Raw genomic sequence first — 23,944 nt, forward strand, 5'->3', positions numbered from 1 at the left:
ATCCTTACCACCAGTAGCTACCAGTAACTGAGCATGTACAACCTAGACAGCACATTAAAAAGCAGAGACATTACTTCGCCAACAAAGGCCCGTCTAGTCAAGGCTATGGTTTTTCCAGTAGACATGTATGGATGTGAGAGTTGGACTATAAAGAAAGCTGAGCACCGAAGAATTGATGCTTTTGAACTGTGGTGTTGGAGAAGACTCTTGAGAGTCCCTTGGACTGCAAGGAGATCCAACCAGTCCATCCTAAAGGAAATCAGTCCTAAATATTTATTGGAAGGACTGATGCTGAAGCTGAAACTCCAATCCTTTGGCTACCTGATGCGAAGAGCTGACTCATTTGAAAAGACCCTGATGCTGGGAAAGATTGAAGGCGGGAGGAGAAGGGAACGATAGAGGATGAGATGGTTGGATGGCATCACCGACTCAATGGACATGGGTTTGGGTGAACTCCAGGAGTTGGTGATGAACAGGGAGGCCCGGCATGCTGCAGTCCATGGGGTCACAAAGAGTGGGACACAACCGAGCTGAACTGAACTGAACTGTGTGCCAAGCATAAATCCTCAGAACAGACCCATGACACAGATACCATGAATGAACTCAGTTTGCAGAGAATGAAAAGAAGGCTCAAAGACACTCCTCCCCACCACAGATAGATATATTTCCTTCTTCAATGAAATGTATTTGTAGGGAAAAAAGGAAAGAAATCTATTCTCCCTTTTCTTGTACATAAGCACCTGGAGTATTTCATCAAGGCCTCAGTGATACCCCTCAGTCACGACAATGTATCATTTAAAATAGTAAATTTTTCTTATGTGTTTTGGCTTTCATTTTTGCAAGACCTTCACAAAACCTTCATATGTCCAAGAACCAAGAATCGTCTAGCTCATTGCTTGTCCTCTTGTGTTAAATGAAATGACAAAACTTTAGATCGTTCTTCTTGTAGTTGTCTTTTCTTTGACAATAAGGGGCCATATTTTGAGGTTCACCATTCACTGTCTCTCCTTCTGTTTTCTCAAGTAAGGGAGCCCTTTGCTGAATGGAGCTTGTTGGCTTCACCTATACTGAAGTCCTATATTTCACTGAATTCACAGGTCTACAGATTTGGAAGATCATTTGTCAAAAGGGATGCTTTCCCCTTCCAGAAAACTGGAGACACAGAAGATTTCTTGCAGGGTAAGAGATTGAGCAGGAATCACTCAGAATGAGAAAAGAAAGCACTAGTTTTCTGAAAAGAATCTAAAGTAAGGAGGAGGTGAGGTGGTAGCTATATCTACACAGAGCAACCTAAAATGGAGTTTAACTATTATCTAGTGAATTTAATCAGGGTTAAGTCAGTCAAACCAACTCATATTTCTGGCATGAAATATCCAGTCTGGCTGTCTATCTGGACCAAATCAATAGAAATTGGTGCCAACTCCCCATTTTATTGTGTGGTACGTTGGCACAGATGTATTCCTTTTGTTCAAAAAAATAGGTACTTGAGTACAAATCTAGCCGTTAGGCTTTCTCCTGGCTTCTCTCTGGCAGCTTCTGGAATGCTAATACATACCAAGGATGTTCGGAAGGATTGAAATTTCAAATTTGAGAAAAGGAGAACATGACTTACAGGGTCTCTAGTGCCACAATTCACCAAGAGGGATGTTCCAAGTGTGAAAATCTAACTTAAATTTCTCAGAGTTTCAGTTCAGTTCAGTTCAGTCGCTCAGTCGTGTCTGACTCTTTGCGACCCCATGAATCGCAGCATGCCAGGCCTCCCTGTCCATCACCAACTCCCAGAGTTCACTCAGACTTTACATGTGATTAAAAACATACAGAACCAGGCTTCTCTGGTGGCTCACTGGTCAAGAATCTGCCTGCAGGTGCAGGAGTTGCAGGTTGGATCCCTGCTCCGGGAAGATCCCACAGGCTGTGGAGCAACTAAGCTCATGGGCCACAACTATCAACCCAGTGTTCTAGAAACTGCGTACACAACCGCTGAAGCCCGTGCACTCCAGAGCCCGTGAGCCACAGCCACTGAGCCTGAGCTCTAGGGCCCAGGAACTGCAGCTATTGAGCCCACCTGCCGCAACTCTGAGCCCACCTGCCAAAACCACGGAAGCTCATGCACCCTACAGCCCGTGCTCCACAAGAGAACCCACAACAAGGAGAAACCTGCACACTGCACCCAAGGTTTCTCCACAACTAGAGAAAAGCCGATGCAGCAACGACCACCCAGCACAGCCTAAAATATATTAATTAACTAATTAAGGAAAAAACAACACACAGAACCTTCTAAAACAAAATGCAGGCAATGCAGTAAGGGTTTCATGCATTCCAAGTTCTGTCTGCACAGACTCTGGGACTGACTTTTGAACTTAAAGAGTGCTGAGTTCTCGTGTTCCCAATGGGGGCCGAAAAGGCCAGCATGGCCAGGACACAACATACTTATAACACAGAAGATGGAGAGATTTTCCAACAGTTGCTTGTTTAGTGGCGTTCAGTAGCTGATTCCATGTTAAGTTAAGCTTTGGACAAGGAACTGCCAACAGTGCAATAAGGCAACATATGAAACCCGGCGATAGGATGATGCATGCACAAGTCTATCAGTGCGTTCTTATAATTAATAGCACCGACACTGAAACCTGAGTCCCAGTATTGGTAGCCTAAGTGTTGGACTGAGCCTGCGGACGTGCTTTGTTTGGCTTGCACTGTTTTGTTCTGTTACCTATGTCAAGGTTTAAAAACATCTAGCTTCTGGACTTCCCTAGTGACCCAGTGGTTAAGAATCTGCCTGTCCCTGCAAGAGACATGGGTTCAATCCCTGGTCCAGGAAGATCCCACATGCTGTGGAGCAACTAAGCCTGTGTGCCACAGCTACTTAGCTCATGCTCTAGAGCCTGTGCTTTGCAACAAGAGAAGCCATTGCAATGAGAAGCCTGCTCACTTCAAGTAAAGAAAACCTGTGCAGAGCAGTAAAGACCCAGCACAGCCAAAAATAAATGAATTTTAAAAAAAAATCTAGGTTCTTATCAATTTTTGGATTTCTGGATTCTTTTGAAAAATTGGAAGATTTGGCCCTTATTGACACATGGCAACAACTGGATGGAGTTGATAGTTTTCAGGTCATAATCACCTCCTTTCCTTCCTTTGTCTAACTGTTCTGCAGTCGCTTTCCATTTATCATCACACTCATCCCTGTTACCTCTCCCATTGAAGAGAAATATTTCCCTGCATCCATGACTCTATCAAGTAGGAAAACAAGAAGGAACCTGAAAGGAGAGCTTCATATATGAAGATCCCTCACCTGCTTGGTCACTGGAGGCATTTGAGCTTGCGTTTCCATTCTAAAATATTGGGCCCTCACTTTGTCCTTTCCCAACACATTCTCCAGCAATGCTTCCCAACACACACAGAGATCCTCTTGTGTACGTGTAATTTGCAAAAGTCCCCAAAGGGGACCTCCTTATTTACACTGGATTACATGCTGCTTTGGTTTAGAATCACAGCACTTCGAATCATGAAAGAAATTCTTATTGAATATATCATTCATTCCAATTGATCATAAGTATCTAAATTATCATGTAGCTTAGAAATTATTCCTTTGAGACTAACACCTTGAAAAGATCTTTAGCAAACGTAATTATGTCCCTTGCCTTAACAGTCCTAGAAAAGAACTGAGATTCTTTTAATGGTCCCAAGTGGTGGCATCCCCAACTTGCAATTAAGTTACCTTTTAAGGTTCATTTTATACTGGTTGTTCAAAGTTTAAAATTCCTTTCTCTTTAACACCAGTATCATAAATTTTGATAATTTCTCCAAGGTTTACACATAGTTTCTTTTTAACCAAGCAGAGGGACTGCCTCATAGTGTTGTTGCTGTTTTTTCCCTGAAAAATTGCTCAACCAAAGTTCTTATTCCTGCAACAAAGTTGATGTATTAAGTATGAGAAAACACTAGGGAGTTCTACTTCAAAAGATTGCTAAAGGGAACTAATATTTTCTCTAGTTGTACTGAACAAGGGCTCTCCTCTTATAAAGGGTAACACAGTGGGGTTTGTTTTTTAAAGCACAATTATCAGAAAGCAGAAATCTCTAAACACTGGCCTCACCATTGAAGGGAGAGCATAAAGGAACACAGGACCCTCAGTTTGCATCCAGGAAAACTGCAGGTACTCAATTCAGACTCTAGCCATAGGGTGGTGGGAAGGGACTCCCTGTTCCACTAAACAAAATGGTGGATATGAGTTCTGTCCTCTGAGTGCTTGCTGCAAGAACTTGCTTCCCAGAAAAACGGCAGCAAATGCATAATGAGGATGTGCCCTCACCTCAGTATGAATGTAGCTTCTCTGATAAGAATCGTGGCCGGCTATGATTACCTCTGGTCAGCAATGGGCCAGACCAATTTCAAAAACAAGTACTCCAAATCATCCTGTCTACATGACTGTTTTATGGGCAACTCATCCTCCAATGGGAGCTTTATGTACATGCAATCACTTGTTTGAAGACCTGGGCGAGTGGAAGCCGGCAGAGATCTGCAAGGCATTGGGAAAAAAAAAAGAAACTGACGTAGTTTCTGTTCCAAGTAATGGCCAGCCCTCCAAGGCATGAAGCAGTCAGAATCTTGCCTCAAGACTTTTGAGTTGTTCTATGAAGGTCTTTTTACACAGAGATCTTGAAAGGAGATTATAAACATCCTTGCGAACTCCCTGGGAGGTGAAAAGATGCTGAGAGCCAGCTCACAGAATGATCTGCCTAAGGGTGGACAGTAAGCCAAGGACGGAAAAGAAAACAGGGCTAGTAATACCTGAGGTCTGGGCTTGAGCTACAAACCCAGAAACCATCCTGCTGGGGGTAGTGTCTACGGATATTCCTTCTCCAAGTCAGAGATGTGCTGTGGGGAAAGAGAACAGTGGGCAGGGAGGAACGTACAGAGACATTTTTCTAAAACTTTTAGCTCTGTTCGTATTCACCAATCACACGTACTCTTAAACCGTTTCCCACGCAGGCGTAAATCGTTATTTCGTGTTCATAGAGAATAAGAATCCTATCCTGCCAAGCTTCCACGCCTCGACAATCCAAGTGTCAACTGACAAAGTGTCTGGATGGGGAAATCTCCCACCCCCTCCCCATTCTCCCACCAGCGTAAAAGGCAACGGGGGTGGGGGACAATGGAGAAGTCATGCGGGTTCACCAGGAAAAGATACAGTGTTGGTGGCAGGAGAGTTGGTGAGTGTGTCGTGGGCATTACCTCTTGATGAGGCTTCCAAGAAGGCTCCCGCTCAAGTCGTGGTGGCTCTGAGAACAAGCATTCTTGCATCAATAGCTAATAGGCTGTCCAACCAGATGTTATCTGGGTGGGATAAGAGGGTGAGAAAACAGACCTGTTGTACGCTGTTGTCAACTACATCGCTGTGGGCAGAGAAGGCTGGTGGTGTAGTGTCTAGCAGGGTGCCTCTTTCGTAGTGAGGCAGACCAGATTACGTGGCGGTTCAAATCCGTTTCCTCTTGTGATTGGTAAAATACGAAAGTTATAATCATTCATGCATTACTGAAGCCTCCTTTCCATCATTTTGAAGGGACTTTTATTTTCTAGAACAGAGCATGCATCCAGCAGAAACCTAAAGCGTTTGTTTTTCTAAGCGATCTTTGGCAATAAGCACACATGAAAAAACAAAACAAAACTGCATAGGGTACCTGTGACAAGACTGGAGATGATGAGTGGTAACACCAGCATCTGTAGCATCCTCATCAGTAGCTCCCCAGGAAAAGAGAAGTACTTGACTTCCCGGTAGCTCATTCTGTATGGTCGGAGGGTAAATCCAAGGATTGTACCTGAAGGAAAAAGAAAAACAAGGAAGAAAAGTTGAGTCTTTCTTGAAAGTGTAACAAGCCTAGAAAACTATGCAAGAATTTGGCTGGTGATCATGCCTGTCTAACAAGAATCAATTTATTTAAGCAGCAAATATTTGTGCTGCTTTGCTGCAAGGGGTGTTGCCTGCCTTTTCAACCATAATCTCAAAGGGTCTGGCAGAATTCAGGGCTTCAGATAGAAGTTAGAGAAAAAAATGTTCCTGGTCTTAGCCAATGAAAAATTTCTTTGTCTACCTTGCAACCAATTTTGACATGGCCCAAGACAAAGTTATAAAGACTGGGGCATATCTAGGAAACAAAGGATGTTCCCATACACAAGGCAATACAGGGGGAAAAGGCTTATTATATTCACGTTCCTTTGTAACAACAGATGTTAGAACTGCTGGCATAACCATTTATAAAGGGTAGTGTAATTTTATTTTTTACAATTAAAAAAAAAAAACTCCTCTTGCTCACACTGTGAATCCAGTTTCATCATCCCCCTATCTACACCCCACACTTTCTGTCTACGTGGTCCTGATATTGCCTTGGCAACTATCCTGGACTTGCTAGTTGCTGGCCAGAGAGGATTTCAAAATTACCACTTTTCCCAAAAATCTTCCCTGAAAAACTTAGGGGATAATAGGAGAGAGAGAAAGCAATTTTTCCCTTAATTTGACTCTGCTCCTGGAACTTTAAAAAATATCAAAATGAAGTACTCTGTGGTGCTCTGGTGGTTAAGAATCTGTCTGCCAATGCAGGGGACATGGTTCAATCCCTGGTCCAGGAAGATTCCACATGCTGAGGGGCAACTAAGCCTGTATACCACACCTACTGAGCCCACACTTTAAAGTCCATGAGATCATCTACTGAAGCCCGCACACCCAAGAGCCTGTGCTCTGCAATGAGAAGCATGCACTCTGCAACTAGAGTGTAACCCCTGCTTGCCATAACTAGAGAAAGTCAAGCGAAGCAATGAAGACCCAGTGGAGCCAAAAATAAATAAATAGAATTTAAAAATATTTAATAATTTATATGCAAATCAAATTATGCATGATACCATTGGAAATGTTTAGAAATTAACAAACGTAGTGAATAAATTCACTCCCTCTCCCCTTTCCCTAATTAACTTTCCAGACTCCACCTCAGTTCAGTTTAGTTCAGTCGCTCAATCGTGTCTGACTTCGAGACCCCATGGACCACGGCACGCCAGGCCTCCCTGTCCACCACCAACTCCCAGAATTCACCCAAACCCATGTCCACTGAGTCAGTGATGCCATCCAACCATATCATCCTCTGTCGTCCCATTCTGACCCCGCCTTCAATCTTTCCCAGCATCAGGGTTTTTTCAAATGAGTCAGCTCTTCACATCAGGTAGCCAAAGGATTGGAGTTTCAGCTTCAACATCAGTCCTTCCAACGAACACCCAAGACTGATCTCCTCTAGGATGGACTGGTTGGATCTCCTTGCAGTCCAAGGGACTTTAAGAGTCTTCCCCAACACCACAGTTCAAAGGCATCAATTCGTCGGCACTCAGCTTTCTTTATAGTCCAGCTCTCACATCCATACATGACTACTGGAAAAGCCATAGCCTTGACTAGACAGACCTTTGTTGGCAAAGTAATGTTTCTGCTTTTTAATATGCTGTTTAGGTTGGTCATAGCTTTTCTTCCAAGGAGCAAGCATCTTTCAATTTCATGGCTGCAGTCACCACCTGCAGTGATTTTGGAGCCCCCCAAAATAAAGTCTGACACTGTTTCCACTGTTGCCCTATATATTTGCCATGAAGTGATGGGACCAGATGCCATGATCTTAGTTTTCTGAATGCTGAGTTTTAAGCCTGTTTTTTCACTCTCCTCTTTCACTTTCATCAAGAGGCTTTTTAGTTCCTCTTCACTTTCTGCCATAAGGGTGGTGTCATCTGCATATCTGAGGTGATTGATATTTCTCCCAGCAATCTTGATTCCAGCTTCTTCCAGCCCAGTGTTTCTCATGATGTACTCTGCATAGAAGTTAAATAAGCAGGGTGACAACATACAGCCTTGACATGCTCATTTTCCTGTTTGGAACCAGTCTGTTGTTCCATGTTCAGTTCTAACTGTTGCTTCCTGACTTGCACACAGATTTCTCAAGAGGCAGGTCAGGTGGTGTAGTATTCCCATCTCTTTCAGAATTTTTCACAGTTCATTGTGATCCACACAGTCAAAGGCTTTGGCATAGTCAATAAAGCAGAAATAGATATTTTTCTGGAACTCTCTTGCTTTTTCGATGATGTTGGCAATTTAATCTCTGGTTCCTCTGCCTTTTCTAAAACCAGCTTGAACATCTGAAAGTTCATGGATCACATATTGCTGAAGCCTGGCTTGGAGAATTTTGAGCATGACTTTACTAGCGTGTGAGATGAGTACAATTCTCCAGTCCTGTGGCCACTGCTGAGTTTTCCATATTTGCTGGCATATTGAGTGCAGCACTTTCACAACATTATCTTTCAGGATTTGAAATAGCTCAGCTGGGATTCCATCACCTCCACTAGCTTTGTTCATAGTGATGCTTCCTAAGGCCCACTTGACTTTACATTGCAGGATGTGTGGCTCTAGGTGAGTGATCACACCATTGTGATTATCTGGGTCATGAAGATCTTTTTTGTACAGTTCTGTATATTCCTGCCACCTCTTCTTAATATCTTCTGCTTCTGTTAGGTCCATGCCATTTCTGTCCTTTATCGAGCCCATCTTTGCATGAAATGTTCCCTTGGTATCTCTAATTTTCTTGAAGAGATCTCTAGTCTTTCTAGTTTTCCTCTATTTCTTTGCACTGATCACTGAGGAAGGCTTTCTTATCTCTCCTTGCTATTCTTTGGAACTCTACATTCAAACGGGTTTATCTTTCCTTTTCTCCTTTGCTTTTCACTTCTCTTCTTTTCACAGCTATTTGTAAGGCCTCCTCAGACAACCATTTTGCTTTTTTGCAATTCTTTTTCTTGGGCATGGTCATGATCCCTGTCTCCTATACAATGTTACGAACCTCCGCCCATAGTTCATCAGGCACTCTGTCTATCAGATCTAGTTCCATAAATCTATTTCTCACTTCCACTGTACAATCGTAAGGGATTTGATTTAGGTCATACCTGAATGGTCTAGTGGTTTTCCCTATCAAGTCTGAATTTGACAATAAAGAGTTCATGATCTGAGCCACAGTCAACTCCTGGTCTTGTTTTTGCTGACTGTATAGAGCTTTTCCATCTTTGGCTGCAAAGAATATAATCAATCCGATTTTGGTGTTGGCTGTCTGGTGATGTCCATGCGTAGAGTCTTCTCTTCTGTTTTTGGAAGAGGGTGTTTGCTAACCCTTGTCCCCTGAAATGTGCTTATTTCATTATTATAAATATTAAAAAAAATTTTGCCCTGTTATTACTAAAACATGTGCGTTATAGAGAAGTACTGAGTAGTCTAGAGGCTAGAGGTTGGGGAAGTGAATACTGTGTAGACACAAGTTTTTCCAAAGGAAGCAATCTTTCCTTTAAGGAAACTGAGCCATCCTAACTTCTTATAAAATGAGACACAAAGTTCATTTCAGTTCTTACTGTAACTTCCAATTTCAATTCTTGGATTCCAGCAGCAATGAAGTATCCATTTGATTATATACTGTGATATCCCAATCATGAGCTGAATCTATGATATCTCAATTATGAGCTGAATCTATGTTTACTAGAAAATCCAGCTGATCCAGTTTTCAAGACATTCAGAAAAATATTCATTGCTTTCCCTCAGTATAACAGTAACATGTTTGATATAGAAAAGTTGATTGGGAAAAGGTAGAAAAGTCCAGGCAAAACCCTGCCTTTATTTGCTTTGCCATTTAAACAGCAAATAGCTAATGCTTATTGAGGTCTTACTATTTGCTAAACATTGCTGTTAAGTGCGTACCTGTATTTAGTCACTAAGTAGTATCCAACTCTTTTGAGACCCCATAGACTGTAGCTTGCCAGGTTCCTCTGTCCATGGGGTTTTCCAGGCAAGAATACCAGAGTCGGTTGCCATTTCCTTCTCCTTCCTTTCCTGGCCTGTATTAGTATATTTAATCCTCAAAAAAATTCCCAGGAATTATGTACTAATTTACCACCAATTTACTCACAGAGAAATTTAATCACAGTGAACTTAAAACATGTCCAATTTCAATAGCTCTTCCATATCAAAGTTAAACAGTCACTGAAGTGGCAGAGCTGGGAGTTAAGCCCAGGCAGTTTGGACTCAGATCTCCTGTTCCTGACTACATTTCATTCTCCTGCCTCTTCAGTAGGGCAGACAACCACTGTTAGTGCTTCTGTGAGTTTACTCCCAGAATGTTCCCATACAGAGTGAAATATATTGAAATCATGAAGACAACACTATTCTATATAAGGTTACTATTCAACAACACTTTTAAGCCTCATGATAACAGATCTAATGACTGTATCAAAATGTACCTAGTTTTCTTTTTGTTGTCACTTTGTTGTTTCACATTTTTTACTTTATGAAAAACTCCATTATGAATATAAGAAGGCTGGTTTTTATCTAGGAATATTTTGCTTAGCATGGTTCAGGGAAAGGGAACCTGTGCGTTAAAGAATCTGGCTACCAGGTGGGAAGAGGAGAGACTGACGTGAGAGAGATTAAGATGTATAAACTTCCAGTTACAAAATAAATGAGTCATGGGTATGAAATGTACAGTGTAGGGTAATATAGTCAATAATTATATAATATCTTTAGTAAAATGACAAATAGTAACTAGGCTTACCATGAGGATAATTTTTAAATGTATGAAAATACCTAGATAGTATATTGAAAAGCAGAGACATTACTTTGCCAACAAAGGTCTGTCTAGTCAAGGCTATGGTTTTTCCAGTGGTCATGTATGGATGTGAGAGTTGGACTGTGAAGAAAGCTGAGTGCCGAAGAATTGATGCTTTTGAACCGTGGTGTTGGAGAAGACTCTTGAGAGTCCCTTGGACTGCAAGGAGATCCAACCAGTCCATTCTGAAGGAGATCAGCCCTGGGTGTTCTTTGGAAGGAATGATGCTGAAGCTGAAACTCCAGTACTTTGGCCACCTCATGCGAAGAGTTGACTCATTGGAAAAGACTCTGATGCTGGGAGGGATTGGGGGCAGGAGGAGAAGGGGACGACTGAGGATGAGATGGCTGGATGGCATCACTGACTTGATGGACGTGAGTCTGAGTGAACTCCAGGAGTTGGTGATGGACAGGGAGGCCTGGCGTGCTGCGATTCATGGGGTTGCAAAGAGTCGGACACGACTGAGTGACTGAACTGAACTGATGTTGTACACCAGGAACTAACATAGTGTTGTAGGTCAATCTCACTTTAAAAACAAACTCATGGAGAATTGTGGTTACATGAGGCAGGGTGTGGGTGGAAGGAGAATTAGAGGAAGGTGGTCAAAAGCTACAAACTTCCAGTCATGAGACAAAGAAATACTAAGGATGTAATGGACAACATGATAAATTAACACTGCTGTACTTATATACAAAAACTGTTAAAAGGGTAAATTTTGAGTTACCACAAGGAAAAAAATTTTTCTATTTCTTCAATTTTTGTATCTGGAAGATAATGGATGTTCACCAAACTTATTGTGATAATAATTTCATGATGGAAGGAGATCAAACCAGTCAAAGGGAATCAGTCCTGAATATTCATTGGAAGGACTGATGCTGAAGCTGAAGCTCCACTGCTGGGGCCACCTGATGTGAAGAGCCAACTCACTAGAAAAGACCCTGATGCTGGGAAAGACTGAGGGCAGGAGGAGAGGGGGACGACAGAGGATGAGATGGTTGGATGGCATCACCGACTCAATGGATTTGAGTTTGAGCAAACTTTGCCAGATTATGAAGGACAGGGAAGCCTGGTATGCTGCAGTCCATGGGGTTGCAAAGAGTCAGACACGACTGAGTGACTGAACAACAATAAGTCAAATTATTATCTTGTACATCTTTGTGGGGGTTATGGGGCTGAGCTGTGTAGCTTGTGAAATCTTTGTTTCCTGACCAGAGACTGAATCCTGTCTCTCAGCAGTGAAAGCTCAGAGTCTTAACCATTGGGTCACCAGGGAATTCCCACACTGTATATATGAAACTTATATGGTGCTGTATGTCAATTATATCTCAATAAAACTGGAAGAAAATAAAGTGTATGACTACCTCAATTCATGCTATCAATCTGCTTCCTCAATAGATTAGCTCAGCAGTTTAATTCATTAGTGAATTGAGATAGCTTATTTCCTATACCTCTAGGAACAGAGAGCATTATAAAAAATTGTTTAAAAGAAGCAGAATTTTTGAATGAGGGGAGAAAATAGTATGCATGTTTGTTTTCTTTTGAATTTACTTAATATTTAGTGATCTTGACCATTCCTTCAATTGTATTTTCATCAAGCATTTATTACATTTTGATAGTTTAAGAGTTTATGTATGTGTGTGTATATTTGGTATATATTCTTTATGTAATAGAGATAATTACTCTCTGCCTATATTTAAAATGGCATTTGCTATAACTACTTTCCTAATTTACTTGCCACATATTATTACTTAAAATATATAGGTATTCTGTATATCTGTATATAAAAAAGATGTCTACACATCTTTTTTATTAGATGATCTCTTCAAGAGTTATAAACTTTAATTTCCCTCCCAAGTTTGAGAAATCTTTAATATATTTTTCCTTTTCTGGTAGTTCACTTGGTTTTAAAATATTGAACCTTTAATCTTCCTGGAACTTGGTTTGGGGTAAAGGATTTGACTTCAATTTTCATTGTGCATTATTTGATACAGCAGTATTAATAGCAGATAGGAATTATAAAAAGCTCTGTTTATCTCTGGTTTTTTCCTACTTGTTCATATAAAGGTTGTTACTAATTTAAATGCTTTATCTTATAAGCATGTAACTAAATAAATATTTAAAATTTTTACCTTACTTCCAAATCAAATTTACACTGGTATTGATTATGTTTTGTGACTTTTGTTAAAATGCATTTAAACACTGGTCATTCAATTGTAACAAAAAATATGCACAGTAAACATGAGAAACTCGCTTTGGTCTTCTGGAATTTGACCATACCAAGCTAGTAGGAATTTTAGATATCCTTCAAGCAACAATTTAAGAAAGCTTGGCTTTACAAGTTCATTTCTAAATTCGTGTATTTACTCATGTATTGATACAATAATATTGCCAAAGGTAGGTAGGATCCTGCCTAGTTCAGAAAATTTAAATTATAATTAAAAAAAAATTGGCAAGATAGCTTCTCTACTTATGATATAGGTTCTGAGAACAAGAGACAAGCTAGTGTAGATGAAAGAAGGGATTATTCTTTCTAAATATCAGGTACATTTGATCCTACTCCCCAGAGTCCAACCATTGCCAACACCGATTCTATTCCGCTCTCAATAACCAGTTCAGCTGTATCCAGTCTCTTTCTTTCCCAGTGCTCCATGTACCTTCTCTTCCATTTAGCCTGCCTAAAGACAGTTCTCTAACGCACCTCTCCTCTAGGTCTTCAAGCATCTCTAAATCGTAAAAGCAACTGAGTACTAAGTGTTGATCTGCTGAAGATGCTGCGGAGGTACCCAGCACATCTTGGAACCTTCCACAGATCCTCTGACTTGCTGAAGGTCCTACAGTATGGCTATTAGTATCAAGTCACTTTTAAAAATGGTTACACCAAGTCCTTTTTTATGGAATGATTTAACTAAACTTAAATAGAATTTATTCATTAAAGTAGCCTGCCTTTTCCTTCCAGGGCAGACATTTTAATCCTTGGAAACCATCAGTACACAAAGGTATAGGAAAGACATGAAAAGAAAACATGCTTCAGATTCTCTCGCTTAATGATATCAGTCTTGAGCATGTGCAGGACGCCACGTTTTCACAAGCAGACACCATGGAGGCCACGACTAGCACCACCTATATCACAGATGAAGACCCAGTCATCGACAAGGTCGGTAAACTGCCAAAACCACAAACCTGTGTAGGTAGATCACCTTATGAGTGGTCAAGTTCTTCAAGGTCAGCTGAGTGGCTGAGCTGGACTTCACACCCAACTCCAGGGCCCAGATCATCACCCACTACGCTGTACTCAGGGCCTCTCAATAGTCATGTCACTGGTGGGTTTGGGGGAGAATGGATACACGTATTTGTATGGCTGAGTCCTTTCGCTGTTCACCTGAAACTATCACAACACTGTTAATTGGTGATACCCCAATACAAAATGTTTTTGGTGTTAAAAAAAATAGTCATGACACTACTTTAAAGAGCAATATTTTATCTACCTTTTCATTCTATTTTGAATTAGGTTAACTAGGTTAAATATGGAGCTTAAGTTGAGGACAGATTTCATTGAATTAATGAAGTTAATATTTAGCTGTTTTCAATGCATTTGTTACATGAAGAAACAAAAGACATTTTTCTCTTCAGCTTTCTGCTGGGACAGGCAGTTAGAGGTAAAGCCAGAGTGGTGAGGTCAGCCAGCGATCAACATCAAAATCAAGAGGAAATGGTCTGCACGCAAAGATGGCTTTTGGTGGGTAAGCAATTCAGGTTTCTGATTACAGAAATGAAGCCTTTTCTGAAACATGTTCTCACAGCCTGATGCATAGATGTCTCAGCATCCTCTCCACTCTGTCCTTCTGACCTGTTAGTGGGAGAGGGATGGGGGAGCCTGCCTCCCTTTGGTAAAGCAACTCAATGCCTCTGCAGAGCTGGGTTCCATTAGTGGGCACTTACTTAAGTACATTGATCTATATTCCCAGAATTAATAAAGACCTTTATGGCCACCAGATCTTCAGTGCAAACGAACAGACCCTTTATTATTGATTACTCTGCGGAAATAACAATAAAAACCAGAAGAACTTCTTAACAGGACTGGTCAGAGCCAAAGCAAAGTTTGCAAAGTTGGCATCTTGGTGACATTATGTAATACATAGATGTCATGAGCAATATCAAGATCACTCATTCTTAGCCAGTAGGCTTACAGCACTCCTGTCTTGGTATTTTAACAAGATTTCTAGAATCTAGGAAATACATTAACAAAGATGTTTACAGGGATGAAAACTAACTGTAGATAGTTAATTGCTATGAACAAAGATGCATTTTCAAAAATATTCAATTCTTTCTCTTAATTGAAGCACAAGAAGGGAGTCCTTCAGGGGCTCACTGTTCTCCCTAGGAAGTCTATATAACAAATACTTCTTTGGAAGATTAAATATCACTTCACTTTCTAAACTAAGATGCTATATGCACCCGGGTACGTCAGAAAGAACACATTCTTAGCTCGGTTTTGAAGGCCAAACACACACAAGTAAAAGCGGAAGACCTGTTTTAAGAATTTGGTCCATATCTAATCTGAAAAAATTACTGAAAACATTAAGAAGTTAGAACATATTTAAAAGTAAAAGAACGAGGCACAATCAGAAGTAAACTAGATCAAGTCACCCAATTTAAGTTTTGGTGGATGCTGGAGTTTGAAACAAAAGTTTTACTAAGATTCCTGCCCTATCTCCAAACTCTGTTTAGAGAGTTGGTAGAAAGCCTTCTAGAATTATTACTTACAATGCAAAATTCTCAGAAAGAGATGATGCGCCTTAAAGGCTCAGATGTCAAGAGAATTTAAAGGAGACAGTGGCATTGATCTTGAGAGGAGGACCTCACATTCTGAGGCCAGCTGTAAGAAAACTACCAAAAGCCCACCCAAGATAAGCCAACTAGCTCTTTAAGCATTTACACTGCAAACCAGTCAAAGTGCATTCAAACTCCTACCAAGAAAAGGCTTGGCCTGTAGGTCTTTAGCCAGAAAGACCATGCTGTCTGTAAGATGATTCAAGGATGTAGCAGTAACAACAAAAGTTGATAGTGCACCAATGGTTTTATGTACAAAATGCTACTATTTCCCAGCTATGGTCTTTTTATTTTTGTAGCAAAAACAAAACGAAACAAAACAAAACCCAAACACACAAACAAACAAAAAGTTAGCACTACTTTGCCTCAAGTTTACAACAATCTAAACAGTGTCAGACTTTATCTTTTTGGGCTCCAAAATCACTGCAGATGATGACTGCAACCATGAAATTAAAAGATGCTTACTCTTTGGAAGGAAAGTTATGACCAACCTAGATAGCATATTCAAAAGCAGAGACATTACTTTGCCAACTAAGGTCTGTCTAGTCGAGGCTATGGTTTTTCCAGTGGTCATGTATGGATGTGAGAGTTGGACTGTGAAGAAAGCTGAGCGCCGAAGAATTGATGCTTTTGAACTGTGGTGTTGGAGAAGACTCTTGAGAGTCCCTTGGACTGCAAGGAGATCCAACCAGTCCATTCTAAAGGAGATCAGCCCTGGGTAATCTTTGGAAGGACTGATGCTAAAGCTGAAACTCCAGTACTTTGGCCACCTCATGCAAAGAGTTGACTCATTGGAAAAGACTCTGATGCTGGGAGGGATTGGGGGCAGGAGGAGAAGGGGATGACAGAAGATGAGATGGCTGGATGGCATCACCAACTCTATGGACATGAGTTTGAGTGAACTCCGGGAGTTGGTGATGGACAGGGAGGCCTGGTGTGCTGCGATTCATGGGGTCACAGAGTCGGACATGACTGAGTGAATGAACTGAACTGAACTGAACTGAACTGAAAGTATGATCTGGGCTTCCAGGGTGGCTCAGCGGTTAAGAATCCATTTGCCAATGCAGGAGACTCAGGAGATGCAGGTTTGATCCCTGGGTTGGGAAGACCCCCTCAGGAAGGAAAAAGCAACCTACTCCAGTATTCTTGTCTGGGAAATCCCATGGACAGAGGACACTGGCGGGCTACAGTCCATGAGGTCAAAAAAGACTCAGGCATAACGTAGCAACTAAACAACAACAACATGTGATGTAATAAAATCACAAGAGTGGCATCCATCACCTTTGCCATATTCTATTGGCTAAAAGCAAGATCAGTTTCCCCACACCAACAAGCAAGCTTCACAGGGTGATTAATGGTTTGTCTGACCTGTAAAGTCTCTAGGCCTGGCCTCCAGCTGCTGTTGAACAATTTCCTGAACAGAGGAATGACTTAGCTCCACAGTGAATCTGATTCCTTACTGTGCTGTGTGAACACAGGAGCCTGCCCTTAGAGACATCTCCTGTCTGCCAAACCGTGGTTTCTCTCATGATTTGGGAAACTGGTTCTTGGTTTCCTTCTAGATTCACAAACTAGGCATGATAGCTCTCAATCCCTAATACTCTGACAAGGCAGGTTGTTTTTTTTTTTTTTTTTGAGTGTGAAAAACAGTAGGTGTGATGCAATAGCAAGATCATGGACTGAAAGTCAGATGCTGTTAGTAAATTATGCAAGTAAACACTTCACTTAAATGATTGAATTATCATAGCAGACATACAGGACTTAGAATCACCATTGTATAGATGGGGAGACTGAACCCTAGAAAGAATAAGCTGTCTGCCCAGGATTACATGGCCAGTAAGAGATGTTGGCAAAATGGGGTTATAGGCTTGGATCTTCCTATTTCCACAGTTCCTACCTTCAAGTCACATAATCTCTGTGCTCTCCTTGCCCTCTTCATTAATCTCCCATTCAACAATGGGAGAACTATATCAGAAAGCCAGTATCTAAGATCTTCTTGAAGTGTAATATTCTCAGCTACATGTCCTGAGCATAAGCTTAGCTTCTTTATGAATTCATCTTGTTTCTTCTACTGAATTCTAAAGTCCTTGATAATGCACGTGAAACTTGTAGTAAGTCATAAAATGCTTTATCAATTTGGCCATTATGGCTATTATGGTAGGTACGCAACAGGTTGAGAGATTGAATAAAAGCTTCTGTTTTGGAAATTTGTTAGACTGTGGCCAATCCATTTGGAGATGTTAAAGGCCGGTCTTATGTCAGCTTGAGGAAGCTGCTGGACATAAAGCATCATTAACTCACTTTTATAAAGACTCCAAGGCAATACTGGAGAGTTTACCTGCTGGGGGTGGGGGGATTGGGGGTCTGCAGCTCCCTGGCCTTTTGTTTCAGCCCAAACTTGCAGGCATTTCCTGGTGAGAAGCTGCCCTGTGTTGAGTCAACCTTTCGACCCTCCCCCACTCCTCAGTTCCCACATCCTTCAGAGATTTGGGCCCTGACTTGGCTCATTGTTTTGTCCTTTGGTATTTCCTGTTGCTGGAGGTGGGAAATACCTGTTCCAGCCTTGTTCCACCAATGGTGCCCAGATAACCAGCCGTGGGTGACGGTCGCCAGGCAGGGTACAGACGCAGACTCAAATCCACATGGCGTGCAGCCCTGGGACCCAAGCGAATTCCAAGAACCCTGGAGTTCTGAAAAATCTGGTGTTTTCTCCTTCTTTTTAAGACAGAGACTAATATTTATTTATCACTAGATGATCTGTTTGTGTCACAGTTCCTGACACATAGTAGGGCTCAATAAATATTAACAAAATGGCATAGTGAGCACAGAATGTCCCAGGGAGAGCAGAGTGGCTTTCAATGCGGTGTGACTTTCTTTTTCAAATTGCAGTAACACAGGCTATGCAAAATGATAATGTAATTTATAAATAATTCTATAGATCTCATAAATGTCCAATCCATTGTCCTTTTTTAAAAAAGTCTTTTATTTTAGAAATAGGAACTATAATCACCAGAATCTGTTGCCTTTATTTCTGGTTTAAATATATATTTTATAACTATATATATTATATTTTATAGCTACATAACTATATACATATATGCTTCCCTGGTGGCTCGGATGGTAAAGAATCTGCCTGCAATGTGTGAGACCTGGGTTCAATCCCTGGGTTGGGAAGATTCCCTGGAGGAGGGCATGGCAACCTACTTCAATATTCTTGCCTGGAGAATCCCCATGGACAGAAGAGCCTGACAGGTTACAGGCCAAAGGGTCACAAAAAGTTGGACATGACTGAGTGACTAAGCACAGCACATGTACGTATATATTGTGAGCAGAAACTGAAAATAAAATATATTTAAAATTTTCCAAGTTCCTCCTATGCCTTTGCTATGTGTCACATGCTTGCCACGCCACATAAACTGCAGAGTCCACTCATCTTTACCTGTGGCAGCAGTTCCATTGGGAAAACTTTCAAATCTCACAATTTGAAAGAGTAAATGCCAACAACCTGTATGAGGTGTAAGTTATCCATATTTATCAAAATCACAAATGTGTATATCCTTAGTCTCATTAATTTCACTGTAAAGGATGTATTCTATAGACATACTTTACTAAGGTAAAATAACTTTCATCCAAGATAATTCATTATACCATTTGAAAAATGATTTAGAAGAGCTGGAAACAACCTTTACATTGGGGGTTGTTTAAATAAATTATAATTTGCCCATACAATGCAGCCCTGAAAGAATGGAGGCTCTTTATGTGCCAGTAAGGAATGACATCCAAAGAATGTTGCAAAGTGAAAACAAGCAAAGTATGAAGTGGGCTATATAAACTATGCTACTATTTGGAAAAGACCAAAAAAAAAATCAATATAAATTTATTTTTATGCTCATAAAATCACTCTATATACACTGAGGAAACTGATAACAAAGCAAATCTGATCCCTGGGGGAGGGTTTTGGTGGCCTTGACACTTTCATTTCACTTCTGTTCTTTTTGATTTGGGGCAGTGTGATTTATTTCATAAATTAAATAACAAAATACACGCACAAAAATGGTCCACAACTACAAAAAGCAATCTGATGTAATTCTATTTTACATATTTTCTGCTTGATGCCCAGATCTTTCTAAAAGGTCATTCTGGGTCTGGGTCTGCTTGTCCTCAATCTATTTTAATAATGAATTTATTTAACTTGGGTCATGGAGAGAGGAGACACTAGTTGTGCTCAGACTTATAGTTGAGTGGATCACTTTTTGACCAAAGGCTCTTTTTCTGGAGACAAGTAAGTGACCCTGAAAACACTATGAACTCAGTCATCTGAGGCTCATGTGCCGATTCACCCAATTAGCTGGAGTTACAAGTACCCCAGAACTGAAGACTCAGAGACTCAACAACTCAGCAAAGGTATGCTCTTTCCTCATCCACCATGTTGTGTAAAGCATCCCAATACCAGAAATTACAAAGCCCTGGCAAGTTTACTGAATCTCAACTTTAGCACAGGACTACTTCATTTGCCTTAAAAAAGCAAATCTAAGACAAAAGTAAAAATATAAGAGAAAAAATATCAAAACCAACTAGGGTCATAGGCATCTCTTCAAAGACATAATTTCTTTCTTTCTTTGTCTTCACGTTCATCAACACGATGAAGACAGCAACAAACACATGGATCTCTGGGGTTTTGCCTTTCTTGCTTTAAAGATGGAATTTCCAATGATGCAATGGATCTAAACGCAGAGGCCATCATCTCAGGGTGAGAAGGGCAGTAATTGTCCATCTCTACCTTCATTAGGGACAAATGAGCTTCGTCTTACAAGATTCTGAATAGAAAGTCTGTCATTAATAGCCCGCTGTTTTCTCTCTGTGTGGCCTGGAATCATTGCTGGAGAACTGGAGAAGTCTCTTTGGGGCCAAGAAGAATGAAGCTGTCCTCTCAGGAGACAGGGACTCAGTCTTGAAATTCAAAATTCAAGTGTGCCTTTTATCTCACTGCTCCTAAATTTACCTTCAACTCTTTGATAAGCTACACAGGGGAAACCTTGCCTTAATTCAGCCAGGGTATAACTTTCTTTATCTACTTTTGGGGGTTTTATTTTTTTCTTTTTTCTTTCGAAACAACTTGAGCACATTTTTGATTAGGCCTAGTGATGGGAATATTCTTGGTCTAGGGAATCTGCTCTGGGCTGCTTTGATTGCAATGAAGCTTGATATAAAACTCATAGTTTTTATCCTCAGTCAGTACAATGGCAATACTTTGTGCGCTGGAGTGCTCTCTGTGTTACCACATCTCACAGCAATGATACAGCTCACCTCACTGCCAGATCAAATACCTGATGAATGATGGCACCCCAGTGTTCCATAAATATCAAGAACTCTAACACCTGGAATGTACAGCTTGGGAAAGACGGGGCTTAAATTCCAGTTGCCTCTTCCAAATAGCATAGGCTCTTCACAACCTTGTTTACAGCAAAAACAGACACCCGAAATTTTCATCCTCGGACCTATGATAGGTTAGCAGAAGACGGAAGGTTGGAAGTGACTCCTGAAGAGATATGACTCACGTGTGTCCCCGAACATTGCCTAGGAAACACTGGCCATTACCCAGAGTCAGGAACTTGACAGCCAAGAATGCAAAGCAAGCGAAGGCAGCTGCTTGTTAGTTTAGAGAGACTGGCTCAAATGGGTTGGGAGATCATGAGTTCAGGAAAAAGGTCCTTGCAATGATACAGAGTCATGGGCTGCAAACACTCTTATATCTTATTTCATATATAGCTTTAGAGGAAGGCAAATTAGACTTTAAATGATAGAATTGTGGAGCTGGCAGCAGACATTAGTCCAAATGTATTTTGCTGATGGTGGTGCTAGGGGTAAAGAACCCACCTGCCAATGCAGGAGATGTAAGAAACGCAGGTTCGATCCCTGGGTGGGGAAGATCCACTGGAGAAGGGCATGGTAACCCACTCCAGTATTCTTGCCTGGAGAATCTCTATGGATAGAGGAGCCTGGCAGGCTACAGTTCATAGGGTCGTAAAGAATTGGACATGACTGAAACAACTTAGCATGTATGCACGGTGAGAATTTGTGAGGACCAGAGATTTGTTTTAAATCATAAAGGGAGGACTTCCCTGGTGGTTCGGTGGTTAAGAATCCTTCTGCCAATGAAGGGGACATGGGTTCGATCCCTGGTCTAGGAGAAGTCCACATGCCACAGAGCAACCAAACCTGTGGGCCCCAACTACTGAGCCCACAAGGTCTAAAGTCCATGCTCCCCAACAGGAGGAGCCAATGCACACTGCCACTAGAGAGTGGCCAAATGAAACGATGAAGACCGGGCACAGCCGAAAATAGAATAAATAAAAATGTTAAAAAATCATAAGGGGAGCTGATGGCAGAGCAGGGTCTGTAAGCAGGACCTTTAGATTCTTAGCACTTTCCTAGCTGTGTTCCAGACCTTCCCAGATACTAATCAGAAGAGGGGATGAACGGGCCATGGACTTACATTGCTATAGAGGGCAAACAGAAAGCGCTCTGTAAAGTGACACAGAAAAATGGAAGGCAGTATTATTATTGCAGGTAATTGTTCTGAACATATCTACTTATTTGACAGCCTACTTTTAACAGAAACAGGTTTGAAATCACCTGCTCTGATTGCCTTATCTGATTTAACAGAAAGAAGATAGAACCTAGAGATAATCTTAGAACAACATTAAGCCTTACCCCTACTTCAAAACAACCTCTACCAGCTCTGTTAGAAACCAGCAACATTTTCTCCAAGTTTCCAGAACCCCTCATCTTTCCTGCCCCCACTCCAATGGGGGGGGGGGAGGTGACAGTTAATGAATAGTTGACACCAAAAATGGGCTTCCTTGGTGGCTCAGTGGTAAAGAATCTCCCAGCCAATGAAGAAGACATGGTTTGATCCTTGGGTCAAGAAAATCCCTTGGAGAAGGAGACGGCAACCCACTCCAGTATTTTTGCCTGGGAGATCCCATGGACTGAGGAGCTGGACGGGCTACAATCCATTGGGGTGCAAAAGAGTCGGACATGATTTAGTGACTAAACAACAAGGAAGACACCAAAGTGCTGGAGAAAAGGAGAAATCAGGGAGGCGATGGACTCTCTGATGGGTCCCCAAGTGGTAGGAACAAAAATGAGCTATTGAGTATGTTACAACATTTATTGAAACCACTTTTCCAGCAACTTCCCATTTTCCTGAGAGGGGCCTCAGCTGTCACGTACTCCCTGCATTGAGCAAGCTGTGTAGTGATAACGGTTGCCTGGAGATTGCTTTCTGCTTTGACCCAAGAGGCCAGGTAGATAAGGAACAGATAAGGATGGTGTCACTTACTCTGAGGCTTTCATCTCTGCTCTCAGAGCCCTTAACAACTATTAGGTCTCTTCCTACAATTCTCTTGGCTCTTTTCTCTAGCCAAGGAAACAGAAGCCACTTCCAGACCTAAACCAGGTGACTGACTTCTCTGCTTCCAGCTCCCAGGCCTCCCTCATTCCTGGGTCTCTGTCCTCTGACCAAGTAGCATCATCAAACCTGTGCATATTTCCACTTGATGCCATAGCAAAGATGGGAAGCAAAGGCAAAGCGTGGACAGTTCCTACAGACACTCTGTCTGCCAAGCATTTAAGGAAGTGATTTAAGGTTACAAGGTTGTAAATGGCAGAACTGGGATATAAATCTTGGCAGAGAGGTGTTATAATTATTCCATTTTACACGCAAGGAAACAGAGGCTCAGTTCCAGAAGTGGGACATAGCCCTAAGTGTCTGACTCCAGAATCCATAGCTCTGATCCACTCCCCTCTCCAGTCCTGGACTCTGTCCCCACGACAGGAGGCAGCTCCCTGGAATGCTTGCAGAGAAGGTGGGCTATGGGGAGGGCTAGGATCAATTCTGCTAATGCAAGTCACTTATTTGCTATTGCTGTCCGTGACAATTTTTCTATAGTTCTGCTCCCTGGGGGAGAAGATAAAGCAGATAAAAAAGAAAAAAAAAATTCAGACTCTAATCCCTAATATTCAATCCCTGCGTCATTTCTCTAGAGCAGGGCATTGTGGTTCTAGCTCCGAAAGCCTAACCCTTCCAGTTCAGCCCTCTGCCCGGGGAGCCTCTGTTGTGTGACCACAAATAGCTGGGCTTTGGTAACACCAGGAGAGGGCCTGCCTTGGGAGCTACCCTCCCTGAAGCTTCCGGAAGCTCTCTCTCTTCTCTTTTCCAGGAAGTGTTGAAGGAAACAGAAATCCATCCACCATTCTTTGGATTCCTGTTGTTCAACCGGAGAAGAGATGCCCTTCTCTTAGTAAGGTGGAAGGCGTCAGCAGGGGGGCCACTAACTCAAATAGTTGGCTACTTTGGTCCCAAGACCTGTCACTTCAACGCAGCAGCTGATAGTTCACCGCATCGATGAACCTGTTGAGCTAAACTGACTCAGCTGGATATTGTG

The 23,944-nt window shown here is 41.6% G+C and overlaps 1 protein-coding gene across 4 annotated transcripts in view; it reads right to left on the reverse strand.

Annotated features, from left to right (window-relative positions):
- Positions 1–23,944, reverse strand: part of SLC1A3 (solute carrier family 1 member 3) — a 77,351-nt gene that overhangs the window by 48,175 nt on the left and 5,232 nt on the right. For 3 of the 4 annotated variants that reach the window (XM_068990491.1, XM_068990489.1, XM_068990488.1), the window contains exon 2: positions 5,679–5,816. The exons of the other annotated variant lie outside the window; for it this stretch is intronic. In XM_068990491.1, coding sequence (XP_068846592.1) covers positions 5,679–5,816 — 138 coding nt within the window. The remainder of the gene's footprint in view (positions 1–5,678; positions 5,817–23,944) is intronic. 4 annotated transcript variants of the gene reach the window in all.

This window comes from Capricornis sumatraensis, chromosome 18 (genome assembly GCF_032405125.1).
Source record: "Capricornis sumatraensis isolate serow.1 chromosome 18, serow.2, whole genome shotgun sequence".
In the NCBI taxonomy this organism is placed as follows: domain Eukaryota; kingdom Metazoa; phylum Chordata; class Mammalia; order Artiodactyla; family Bovidae; genus Capricornis; species Capricornis sumatraensis.